This window comes from Agrilus planipennis, unplaced genomic scaffold (assembly GCF_000699045.2).
Source record: "Agrilus planipennis isolate EAB-ADULT unplaced genomic scaffold, Apla_2.0 scaffold7, whole genome shotgun sequence".
NCBI lineage: Eukaryota > Metazoa > Arthropoda > Insecta > Coleoptera > Buprestidae > Agrilus > Agrilus planipennis.
This window is the reverse complement of record NW_020439340.1, coordinates 3,228,150-3,241,801: the sequence shown is the minus strand read 5'-3', so window position 1 is coordinate 3,241,801 and position 13,652 is coordinate 3,228,150. Positions and strand designations below refer to the sequence as shown.

The following is a 13,652-nucleotide window of genomic DNA, read 5'->3' as shown; positions in this document are numbered from 1 at the left end:
AAAATTAGCTGAAAATCTCGTTTTTACTTGATAATATAATGATAATATTTATAATTGTCTGAAATAAATGCAATTTTAAAGTTTCAATTATTATTTAAACATATTAAAAAGTTTTACGCTCATTATTAATAGAGATTGAAACTAAATATGTTTTTGTTTCGAAGATGAAATCAAGTCAGTTAAAAATTTTCTATATTATTCGTTATTTCTTATTTATTCAAAGATTTTGGTCAATTCCAAATTTTCTCTCAAACCGTATACCTTTTTTTAGTATTTATTTACCTCATGGTATGCTACAAAACCTAATTAATCACGAATATCTAATTTTATGTACTGTTATTGTCTCCAATTGTACCTCCCAAACATCCTTAAAGTGACGGTAAGCAAAAATTTTTATGTTTGTCAGATACAATTATTATAAATATTTGATTGAACAGATATAATTTTGGTTTTACTCATATTATATTTTGCAATGCAAAATAATCCAGTAGCAAAGCAACAAAAAAGAGTTAATACATACATTTACAATTTAATTTAAATCAGTTCACTGGCTGTTCATTTAGTGCTGAAAAGTGTAAAACAGTTAAAAAGTGTCCGATTGACAAAAAGTTAAATCGGGAAAAGTGTGTTGCAGTAATCAAGAATATAAATAACATTGACAAAATCTCCTCGCGATCGTGGGGAAGTTTACGAAACGCGAGTGTAGCTGCAAGTAGGTACGAACGAATATGAACCTTCTTGGTCTTTATCGTTAAAATAAACGTTAACGTTGAACAATTCGAACCGATGGGAACAATTGGAATTAGTAAACACTCGAGGGATTTTCCGCCAAGTCGCTTGTAGCATTTAATCTCGGTGAATGACTCTGCGAATTGTTCGATCGGAGGGCGTAATTAGGGTTCTCGCCTTTCTTCCTGGAATTAACCGCAACATTTAATGACGCCCGATGGGAGCACTTGCAAGGAGTGGAAAAAAAAAAAGGAAGAAGACCAGGAAGTACGGGAGGAAGAAACCCCAACGGTCCCCGTGTGGTGCTGAAATAAGCGATTCTTCGGTAAACGCGCCCGCGACAAAAAGATCACCAGAGATACTGGATGCACTTCAATGGGCAATTATTTGGCGTGCTCAGCGATAAAATGTGACCCCGTTGTTGGTAGTGGAGGTGGTGGCGACGCCGACTGCGACGAGGGCGACGCTGGTGTAGCATACCGATGCGGATGACGCCGCGTACACGTCACTTCTTCATTCCCGAGCATTATTCATTCGGATGTGAAAGATAAGGGGACTACTTTAAAGTCGCCACAGGCTCTAATGACGTCACATCGCCGTTTATAATCATTAAAAAAAACAAATGGGTCTATTATTAACGAACGATATCGCGAAAAATAATATCTGTGGTGAACTTTTTCGATGCTTTTGATTTTTGACGTGACAACGTCTTATAATTCGATGGAGCCGGCTGCACGCACGAAAAAACATGACTCATGCGGCGTTACCTCGCTCTGAGGCGTTCCATTTAAGGCTTGAAGTGCAAGCGAGAGCGCGGAACGAGCGACAAAGAGGCACAATCGGCCTCCGCGTTCGGCAGCGTTCGACATCTGTCTCTCTCCAACTTGAGTGAGCGATGCGTCCGCGTGGACAGCTGCTATACAATAATACATTTCCATTTACCTCCTTCTCTATATCCATACAAAATATCTATCAAACAAATAAAATTAAAATTTTCTTTTGAAAGATGAAACCATTCCATCAGTATTTTCTTATGACGTTGTCACGTTCAACAATCGTCAGTAAACCGACTTTACAGACAACCGATTATTTTACTCGCATCGCGTCAACCGTATGACCAATCGTTTCGCACACTTTTTAATAAGACTTTTCATTTGGTATATGTTAGGTTAGGCTAGCCGAATAGCTATTAGGAATATACGGTACTGGTGAACTCAACTTAGGGATATTATATTACACGCAATCATCAAAAAATACAATGTGGTATAAAAACATTCGTACAAATACCTTCGGCGATATTTTCATATAAATAATTAAATCGTATAAGTTCAATAAATGCTATTTAAAACTTTTGTGTGTCATTAAGCTTTATTCAAAACGGTTAGTTTAGGACACCATTCAGATAAAACATTTTGACGGCTAGTTTAGGTTACGACGAGTTTCTGATTGAAAATTTTTTTATTTTAGTTTAATTTATTATCCATTACTTTCTGAACAGGTTCGTAACAAAGATAATCCAATCTCCCAATATAATTTTGCAATATTTTAACGAGTAACGTGATAATTTTAATAACAATTGTTTGTTGCAAGTTGCGAATATTTCAACGTCCATTAGTTCAAAAAGTTAAAAAAAAATATGAACGCAATTCCATAAGTCGGTGGAAAGTTTCAGTTCGGAAAGTGTCGTAATTTCCAGTTTATTAAAGCAGTTTAAGTCATCGTTAAAGTCTATGTTTGAAATTCGAGAATGAAACAGCGATTTTCCCCTTGTCCAATTGGGTTTCAACGATCTTTATAATTAGTTTTTCCCCTTTTCGATCTACTCAAAATTTTCTTAGAACAACGGTTAAGAATTTATCAGACTGTTACGATTTTTTTAAACCATCAATTTTGACTTGATTCGTAAGGCTACGCGCACGCTGGGAAATTGCAAGCGGTATTTTTTCAATCCCCAATTTAATTATAAATATCTCGATTGTTATAAATCGAAGAAAGAACGATTTAAATGTTAAAAAAATGTATAGTGGGAAACTCAGAGAGCAACATGAACATTGATTTGTTCACGAATTGTGTCACCTTGTGGCTATGATAAGGATATCGATTAATTTTAAGTGCCAATCGTTGTCGTTTTGGTAAACAAAGAAAGCAGAGCGTTGTCCAAAGTTTCGTTGATAAATGTCACCTCATTCATCCACTTTGGAACCAACCTTTGTGTTTTCCAATCAATTGAGAGCAAAAAAAAATCGAATTCGAAAGCTTCCGATGGTAAGACGCAGGTATAGGCACGTAAAGGGGAAATTTCACGGTAAATCCTTTATCAGATATTCTTAAATAAATGATCGCGTTTAGTTTTATTTATTGGTAGGCGAAGAAGCCGTCCGCTAGCGTTCTTTCAATCTCCTCCGCTAACAGAACAGTGCGAGAACGAAAATTCGTGACCGGGAAGTTCGATCATTAATCAGTGTGAAGAAAACCCGGAAAAAGGTTCACCCTCCCATCAAATTTTACGTCGCTTGTACAATATGTTCTGGCGTAGGTACTTATCGTTACTACAACTGTTACAAAGGAAACGTTAAATGGCAGGCCCCGGTGCAATAAGCAATATATACCTAGTAACTTGGAAAATTGTGATTGATATACACATATACCTAGGTATATTCTGGAGGTTGAACGAACTGACAATTTCTACCTCATGAAAGATAAATTTTCAACACAATTTTCAAATGAGAAAAGAATATTTCATAAAATATTTGACAAATAACTTCCATGAGACAATAAACATAGAAAGAGCCCCGTTAAATCCTTACTGAAAATGACCCTTTGACAAAACTCATTCTGGTAGATCAAAAGTCTTAACAAGTAGTAAAAAACAATCTCTTTGAGATACGGTTCCTTAAAGCATGCTGCATTCTCCCATAAGGACTTTCAAGGTATAATAATATCTATTTACGTATTGAATACCTTCAAGTACCTGCACATTTATACGTATATAATAAGTATCTGTTATTGTACCTTGGAAGTCCTTTTCTGGAATACTTCATCTTTAACGAACCATATCCATATCAAGACGATGAGTTTTTATGACTTCAGACTTTTGGTCTACACGTCGAGAACTATCAAAATCCATTTTCCATAAGGATCTAGAGGGGTTTTTGGATTAGTGACAAGTCCTTAAAGCACAAGTGGAAAAATGGAAATTTTATTAAAAATACCTTTATGCCAAAATTTCATTTTCAGTGGCAAAATAAGTCACAGGAAGAAACATTTTGATAAGAAATAATAACATCTAGCAACCGTTATCTAAAGAAAATTAAATTGTTTGTTTATGTATGTCGTTTCAAAATTTCTTTCACTTTGTGATGTTAAAATTAAACTACTAGCCTAAAGGGCTTGTATTATTTAATTTTTCGAACAATATGCAAAATACTATTAAGCCAGGTACTATTCAAATAATATGATTTAAATGTTATGTTATATAAGTTTTAATGTGATTTTCAGTTGAATACCTACAACAGCGAAAATTCTAGCTAATTGTGATTATGCGGCAATGTTTTTGGAAACTAGAGATCAAATTTACGAATGATATGACTTTCTTTGTTTTAAATGTAAACTTACCCATCTAATATGATATGCTGGCTTGTAGAATTAACAATAACGTTTAAGTTTATTAACAAAACGTTTAAGTTTATTAGTTAAAATGCCATAGTTACTTTCGAACCGTATATTAAATTTGGAGAAAAAATTAACTTGAAAGCGTCACTGTCGGTACCCAAGTTTGTTATAATTAAAATCAAGCGCAGTTTTTGTTTTCTAGAATGTTCAATCAATTGCGAATTTTTCTTCAATACACTGAAGTACCTTAAAGTTTAATTGAAAGTTGCACAAATAAATGAAGCAAAGTACACGTAATAATAAAAAGTTTTAAACATCAAAAAAGTTACGATAACAGACACCCATGCTTAGCGGAAGTGATAAATTTTCGAAGAACATTGAAAAAGTTTATAGTAAAGAAGAAAAAGCGAAACAACATCGAAATTAATAAACAGTTCCTTGTCGTACCAGTTCGTTAAAGTATTGAGAGCAGCGAGCAGTTGACTTGACTTCGCTTAGCACTTCTGCTTACCTATAATGTTCATACCTAGTCGCCGGCACACTAGATGTCAGACTGGTCCACTGTTCGCTTGTGTTTTGTTCCGCACTGCGTGCTACGTCACTTACCCCCACCGAGACGCGCGTGCACTCGCTTCGGAAGGGGTTGAAAGCTTTCGACTTGCATAGTGAAAGAGACAGAGAGAGAGAGCGACAGGAAGAGGGGGAGGGGGTAAAGTATTTCAGCGGGTTAGGGCGCACATTCTTGAACGACGACGCTGTTTTGCGCTTCGACTGGCACGTTGGAAACCGACGCCGGCGACGCCGTCCTAATGGGAACGACGGTAGTGGTGGTGGTGGTGGTAGTTTGTTGTGTTTCTTTTACACCGTTCTCAAGCACGTTCCCATTGTTCTGGGAAGGTAAATCAAGGCTCAGACCACACAAATACGCGATTTCATAAACTCGTTCCCAATTATTATTACCGTCCTAAAATTGGAATTTTAAATCCACCTCTAGTTCAACTGAAAATCTTAAAAAACTCGGTTTACCAGAATTTTAAAGTTTTAGCTTTTGATTAATTTCCACCTTCCTGGGCTACCATAAACAGTATAAGTTCAATAATTTAACGAAATAATGATTTCCATTTTGTTAAACCTCATCAGCACGCCACGAGGCATAGGAGGTCTCCATACATCACCGGTCAAATCGAAAGAAATCTTTAATAAGAAATGGTTCATAGTTTCATCTTTTTCCCTGCTAACCGCATTGCTAATAGAAAATTGCGAATTTCTCCAGGGCTATATAACTTAGTTACTTAGTATCTCGAGGAGTGATATTTACTTTTGTGGGGTATACGTACAGACCATTTCAATTTGTTTGAATTGTGACTTTGAAGAAGTCTGCGCGAAGATAGAAAGAATACACATTAGGCGTGAGCAAGACAGAAACAGTTGGAACAAGCTTGAACGAGCAGAACTCTCGATGGGCGGTCTTAGGAGATCGGCTAGAATTGTACAGTACTAGACGAAAATGTTTAGCAATTTCTTAAAATAAAAATGTATATAAATTAACAATAGAAAGCAACGCAAAATTTTTACAGGTGTGTAGAGCGTTAAGTTAATTCACTTGGTATTATTTTTGGCTAAATATGTTTTTAAATTAAGCATATTCTTATATTTTAACGAGGCAGTTTAAATAATTTTGCAAATGGTACTGTACACTTTTGTCTAGCTCTCGCTCGATGATCGGTGAAGAAATGAGCTACGCAGACAAATATAATTGAATTTGGAAATATGGTACGGCGCATCCTAATAAAGGGAAGGGGCATATCTCCAACTTCTTGAAAATAACAGTATCTAGGTATTAAGAGTGTAGTTTATTATCGCTTGCCGGAAGAGTTCTAGCGGTGTCAGTCTTAAATTATTAGAACATTCGGGATTCAGCACGATGCGGGGATACAATTCATTAAAACAAAACCAGAACGTAAAGTGGCAAATCAATCTTGGTCCCGTAGCCAGTCATAAAATCACGATTCACCCCCTTCCCTCAGTATTTGAAATTCAACCAGTTTCATTTTCGGTGAGAGCTTTTCGGAGTAAATCACAGCAGAACGTCTCTCGTTCCCTGACAAACCGTTTCACTTTTTCTACCCTACTAAAGGTACACAAATACAAGAATTAAAATAAAATCCAACACTCGAGTACCTACGTAATGCACCGTGTGACACTCGAACTGGTCCTTTTATCCGGGAAATAGGTATACAGTATATAACTTTCCTCCTTTTCCGACATAAACGCTTCTACTGGCTCACTTTTACACTTTCATGAGCCATTACCAATTCGACAAACACCTAACCCAGATCACGGAGGCCACTTTAACAGATGAAAAACTTGTTAGCCTTGCAAATCCGAACGTTCAATCGCTTCCCTTTTTTTTGAAATAAGATTCTTGACCAATGTGGCAACCTGGTGTTGACTTTTAGAAAGATAATGGGAACATAAGTACATAAATGTCTTGATACCTTTCATTTAACGACACCAGTTACGTTAAAATGTAAGTAAGTTGGGTTGTTCATGAACTTCCTGAGCTAATCTTCGCATTTCCTTAAAACGGAAACATCCCACATCCCTAACCGTTTGCGAACAGTAATCTAATCTAAAACTACTTCTGCTTCTACTTCTATTATACCTTTAAGTAACCCTTCACGTCCCAGAAGATGCCCTTTCTTCCCTTTCATTCCTTAGTGACTTCCAGGGCGCCTACAACTCTTTTGTTTTCTGCCGCATCCACCGTCCACTCTTTGCACCCTTGAAAAGCCGCTTCTTAAGTGCTGCTTGATATATAAAGTATAAAATGGACTGCATCCTTGCTGATGTTGATGTCAATTTCATGCCCAATTCAATTTCTTCCAATTATTACTTTCAGTGGTCGACGTTCTGCTAAATTTATTGTTAAGGCTTGTTGAGTTGTGGACATTGACATACTGTATGGCCATGGCCAAAACTAATTCGAATGATAGAAAGATGAAAAGAATATTAAAATATATCATCTAATATCAGACTGTGGTGCAGACATGAGGTTGCATAAGTCAGAAAAAGCATGAAATTTATAAATTGTTTTTGCTTAAACGTTTAGAGTATTTATGAAAAGGAATTGTGAAAGCAGACGCTAAAATGCAAACAAGGGAAGTATTAAAGACGACTTTTCAATATAAACGGTTTAGTTGCAGACCCCAGGATTATTTGCAGACATTATTAGAAAGAGCTGCGGGGTATTTAGAAGTGGCGCATTTGGGACATCCGTTTGCTAGGCGAGAATCTAAGTATCGCAGCGATATGCAGACGCAGCTTTAAGAATCTGTAAACTGATAATGATGCTTTTTCTTTTTACAACGAGCTTCGCGTCAATCCTTTCCAAATTCCATAGCTGACAAATTGAACTTGAATTAACAATTAACTAACATTTATGGTTAATTGCTGTAAGGGTTGCTTGACAAATAAAGAACTCGGAGAGTTTCGAAGTTATTACTACAATTTCTCGAAATTTTCATTCGTTGAATGCGTAACTTTAACAGTATATTACTCTGGCTGACAATTCCTTTATTCGAAATTAATTACTAAGTCCACCTCGTCGACTTTTGAATAATTAATTATTGTTTGCTCTTAACCAAAAATGAAAATTTCGCTAGAAAATTTCTAAAGTTACATTTTCCAGGAATAATTTATGATTATTTTCGATAAACAGCAAGCTGAATAATGGCATTTCCCTGCTTTGAATACACACTGAGACGAGTTAGTAAAAGTAACGGTAATCATTCGTACTTATAATAAATTTCCCATGTTTATTTGGATTTGATTCCAATGACGTCATATCGTGGAAACAAATGACTCCAGTCGATTGTTACACGGCTATTGCATCTGGATCGAAAACGTAAAAATGTTAATCCGGATCAACGCCTTCCCCCTTTTCCATCTTTTTTATGATAGGCATAAAAAATAACAACGAGAAGCTGAAGATGATGGATCAGGATGAGGAGGACAAAAAACGCGGTTTCAGCAAAAAGGCATAAAGTTTGAAAGGAATTAAGAGCTTCTTGCAACTAAGAACTTCAAAAATTTTAAATTCTGAGATAGGTACTTCATATTTCCGGGGCAGTTACTAAAACTGTTCCAGAAACAAATTCCTTTCTTCTCGAACTAATAATAATAGAACTTACCTTAAATTTGAAGAGTTAGTTAGAGATATACCTATTAGAAGCAGAAACAGGAGTAAAAAAAGGTGAAGGTAGATCTGTATTACTTATATCTAATTTTCCTGAAACGTGAAGATGGATTTCAGTTGGTTGTCCAACCGCAGTCTTCTGATTTTGGAGGAACCTCTTTATAGGCTTGATAGTTTTTCAGAAATTCACAATGCAAATACAATAAAATTAGCGTATCCAAGCTCAATCCGATAAAAATTGTCAAACAAACGACTATTTTCTCCGCATTTTCCGATTGAGGCGGCGCGTCAGTCTGGAATGTTTTATTTACACCGCTACATTGCGTCGTCCGAAATTACTGATCACTTTAGACGGGTCTTTCGATTTGCCCCGAACGGGATATGAAGAACTCTACCTTTACGAAGAGATTGAACCTGTGTACCTAAAAATGTTTACAGAAAAAAAAGTTACGGCAATAACTCTTCATGTCTGTTGGGATAAACAATTAATAATATCTCATTAACAAATTGACCAATTGACGCCCACAACAACCAGTTCGATTCCAAATTTAAAAACCTTCATTTCAATGTGAAAAAATCACGAAAAAAGTCATTTTTGCAATAAAAAAACAATATACAAGAAATGGCAATTTTTGACGACTTTTTGGGATTTGTGCAATAACCAATTGACAAAATTGATCGTACCGCGGTTCAAATTGAAGGTTTTTAATTTCTCTACAATTGTTATTTGAAACCTTTCTTCCTAAAAGGCATAACGTGCCTTCTAGATCTAAAAACCTGGTTTTTACCAACTTTGGACCTCTCCCATTTGTTAACGCACACTTTTTCGAAGTTTAAAAATATACAGGGATGCTTAACTTTTCCCCTAACATCGTAAATTTTTTAAAAAAATTCTAGAAACTGTTTTTTCATAATTTTTAGAAACGATAATTAATTTTTTAATCTGTGGAAACTAGGTACTCAAAATTGTGGAAATTCTAACTCACCTCTTTTAAGAAATTCTTCACATAGAGAAGTAGATCAATTTTCATTTAAACCTTATTTATTTTTAAGTGCATAAACACAATATGTTTATTATATTAATTCCTCCTAACTGATATTATAAATGTAAGTGTGAGTTTGTTTGTTTGTATATTATTATTTCACGCCTTAACTCCTCAACCGATCATCATGAAATTTTGTACACACATTGTCANTGGGGAGGTAAATAGGGAACAACTCCGGTCCGGTAACAAATTTATGTCGGGAAAATTCTCTACCGACTGGACTATAAGTACTTGAAATAGAATGATGTTCATGACATAATTTATTTGTTAATTTGGTCGTTATAATAGATAAGTGGATTTCGTTTTAAGTTTGCTTATTAAAAAAAAAAAAATAAAACGACATTTCCGATTGGCCTTTACAAAAGAGCCGTTTTTAATCCAATTACAATTGGGTTAGCGGTAAGAAGATTATCTGTCAACAGCGGCATGGTTTGGACATGCAGGGCAAATTAACAGAACCAACAGAGAGTATCGTCAAATAATGAACACGCCAAGAACCGTCCGTCTGAGTGAATTTCCTTCTAACACTTAACCCGCTTTCTATCCACTCGCTAATTCGTCCTTCCCTCCATTCTTACTACTTTTAGTTGCCCTTCGTCTGTTGGCAAATCGTTCTCCAGTTACTTAGTGTCCAATACTTGACCCTAATTGGTTTGCTTTCCAGCTAATTCAAGTCGGCTTGTGCGATGCGATTCAACTTTTAAACAGCAAAAACGAAAGATTGTTTACTTATAAGTGATAGACCAAAAAAAAAAAACAATTTTGTTAATATATTCGCTTCTTAAGTGCTGCTTGATATATAAAGTATAAAATGGACTGCATCCTTGCTGATGTTGATGTCAATTCCATGCCCAACCCAATTCAATTTCTTCCAATTATTACTTTCAGTGGTCGACGTTCTGCTAAATTTATTGTTAAGGCTTGTTGAGTTGTGGACATTGACATACTGTATGGCCATGGCCAAAACTAATTCGAATGATAGAAAGATGAAAAGAATATTAAAATCTATCATCTAATATCAGACTGTGGTGCAGACATGAGGTTGCATAAGTCAGAAAAAGCATGAAATTTATAAATTGTTTTTGCTTAAACGTTTAGAGTATTCATGAAAAGGAATTGTGAAAGCAGACGCTAAAATGCAAACAAGGGAAGTATTAAAGACGACTTTTCAATATAAACGGTTTAGTTGCAGACCCCAGGATTATTTGCAGACATTATTAGAAAGAGCTGCGGGGTATTTAGAAGTGGCGCATTTGGGACATCCGTTTGCTAGGCGAGAATCTAAGTATCGCAGCGATATGCAGACGCAGCTTTAAGAATCTGTAAACTGATAATGATGCTTTTTCTTTTTACAACGAGCTTCGCGTCAATCCTTTCCAAATTCCATAGCTGACAAATTGAACTTGAATTAACAATTAACTAACATTTATGGTTAATTGCTGTAAGGGTTGCTTGACAAATAAAGAACTCGGAGAGTTTCGAAGTTATTACTACAATTTCTCGAAATTTTCATTCGTTGAATGCGTAACTTTAACAGTATATTACTCTGGCTGACAATTCCTTTATTCGAAATTAATTACTAAGTCCACCTCGTCGACTTTTGAATAATTAATTATTGTTTGCTCTTAACCAAAAATGAAAATTTCGCTAGAAAATTTCTAAAGTTACATTTTCCAGGAATAATTTATGATTATTTTCGATAAACAGCAAGCTGAATAATGGCATTTCCCTGCTTTGAATACACACTGAGACGAGTTAGTAAAAGTAACGGTAATCATTCGTACTTATAATAAATTTCCCATGTTTATTTGGATTTGGTTCCAATGACGTCATATCGTGGAAACAAATGACTCCAGTCGATTGTTACACGGCTATTGCATCTGGATCGAAAACGTAAAAATGTTAATCCGGATCAACGCCTTCCCCCTTTTCCATCTTTTTTATGATAGGCATAAAAAATAACAACGAGAAGCTGAAGATGATGGATCAGGATGAGGAGGACAAAAAACGCGGTTTCAGCAAAAAGGCATAAAGTTTGAAAGGAATTAAGAGCTTCTTGCAACTAAGAACTTCAAAAATTTTAAATTCTGAGATAGGTACTTCATATTTCCGGGGCAGTTACTAAAACTGTTCCAGAAACAAATTCCTTTCTTCTCGAACTAATAATAATAGAACTTACCTTAAATTTGAAGAGTTAGTTAGAGATATACCTATTAGAAGCAGAAACAGGAGTAAAAAAAGGTGAAGGTAGATCTGTATTACTTATATCTAATTTTCCTGAAACGTGAAGATGGATTTCAGTTGGTTGTCCAACCGCAGTCTTCTGATTTTGGAGGAACCTCTTTATAGGCTTGATAGTTTTTCAGAAATTCACAATGCAAATACAATAAAATTAGCGTATCCAAGCTCAATCCGATAAAAATTGTCAAACAAACGACTATTTTCTCCGCATTTTCCGATTGAGGCGGCGCGTCAGTCTGGAATGTTTTATTTACACCGCTACATTGCGTCGTCCGAAATTACTGATCACTTTAGACGGGTCTTTCGATTTGCCCCGAACGGGATATGAAGAACTCTACCTTTACGAAGAGATTGAACCTGTGTACCTAAAAATGTTTACAGAAAAAAAAGTTACGGCAATAACTCTTCATGTCTGTTGGGATAAACAATTAATAATATCTCATTAACAAATTGACCAATTGACGCCCACAACAACCAGTTCGATTCCAAATTTAAAAACCTTCATTTCAATGTGAAAAAATCACGAAAAAAGTCATTTTTGCAATAAAAAAACAATATACAAGAAATGGCAATTTTTGACGACTTTTTGGGATTTGTGCAATAACCAATTGACAAAATTGATCGTACCGCGGTTCAAATTGAAGGTTTTTAATTTCTCTACAATTGTTATTTGAAACCTTTCTTCCTAAAAGGCATAACGTGCCTTCTAGATCTAAAAACCTGGTTTTTACCAACTTTGGACCTCTCCCATTTGTTAACGCACACTTTTTCGAAGTTTAAAAATATACAGGGATGCTTAACTTTTCCCCTAACATCGTAAATTTTTTAAAAAAATTCTAGAAACTGTTTTTTCATAATTTTTAGAAACGATAATTAATTTTTTAATCTGTGGAAACTAGGTACTCAAAATTGTGGAAATTCTAACTCACCTCTTTTAAGAAATTCTTCACATAGAGAAGTAGATCAATTTTCATTTAAACCTTATTTATTTTTAAGTGCATAAACACAATATGTTTATTATATTAATTCCTCCTAACTGATATTATAAATGTAAGTGTGAGTTTGTTTGTTTGTATATTATTATTTCACGCCTTAACTCCTCAACCGATCATCATGAAATTTTGTACACACATTGTCAGGGGTACAGAAAAGGACACAGGGTACCTTTTATCCAGAAAAATACTGTTCCCGAGGAATAGAAAAATGAGGTTTATGTGGTTGTCGATGATCCTTAACATGTATTTAGGACATCAACGCGAGCGAAACTGCGGGTAAAACCTAGTTAGTGATAAAGAACAAAGTAGGTAAGGGATGTTTCGCTTATTGTGAAAGTATAGTACTTATAATAACAACTCTCTTTATTCAGGTTAATCGCTTATGTCCATACGTGCAATAATTTTTTATTCTACGTAAATAATGACCATATCAAATCGTAATATTTTAGAAAAATCATTTTGAAAGTATAACTCGTATTCAAATTTTTAACAAATGATAAAACTGTTTTATAATATTTTTCTGCAATTCATTTGTTACAAAATATTTTTTGTTTCAGGCTTATCCGAAACGAGATATTACAAACATAGTGGAGAGTAGTCATTACTTGAGAATTACCGGATGGTGCAGGTCGGGATCTTCGACAGGGGCGCAAGGAAGAGGAAAATGTAAAACCGCTCGATGGGTCAAACCTTTTAGATGTCTGGGTAAGTTATACTAACTGATACTATTATTTACCTATCATCTCATGGTTCTTATTTATATCTACATTTTTTTTTAATTCAAATTATAATCATAATAAAAAAATCTGCTGTAGAAAGTGTTGGTCCATC

At 35.1% G+C, this 13,652-nt stretch overlaps 1 protein-coding gene across 13 annotated transcripts in view; it reads right to left on the bottom strand.

Moving 5' to 3' along the window:
- Positions 1–13,652, bottom strand: part of LOC108737683 (complexin) — a 314,656-nt gene that overhangs the window by 50,977 nt on the left and 250,027 nt on the right. The window contains exons 1-2 of one of the 13 annotated variants that reach the window (XM_018470720.2): positions 4,789–4,803; positions 4,345–4,587 (exon numbers count right to left, since the gene is read on the bottom strand). The exons of 10 other annotated variants lie outside the window; for them this stretch is intronic. In XM_018470720.2, the coding sequence (XP_018326222.1) occupies positions 4,345–4,348 (4 nt within the window). In that variant the 5' untranslated portion in view covers positions 4,349–4,587; positions 4,789–4,803. 2 more of the 13 variants (XM_018470718.2, XM_018470719.2) reach the window with 2 other exon arrangements.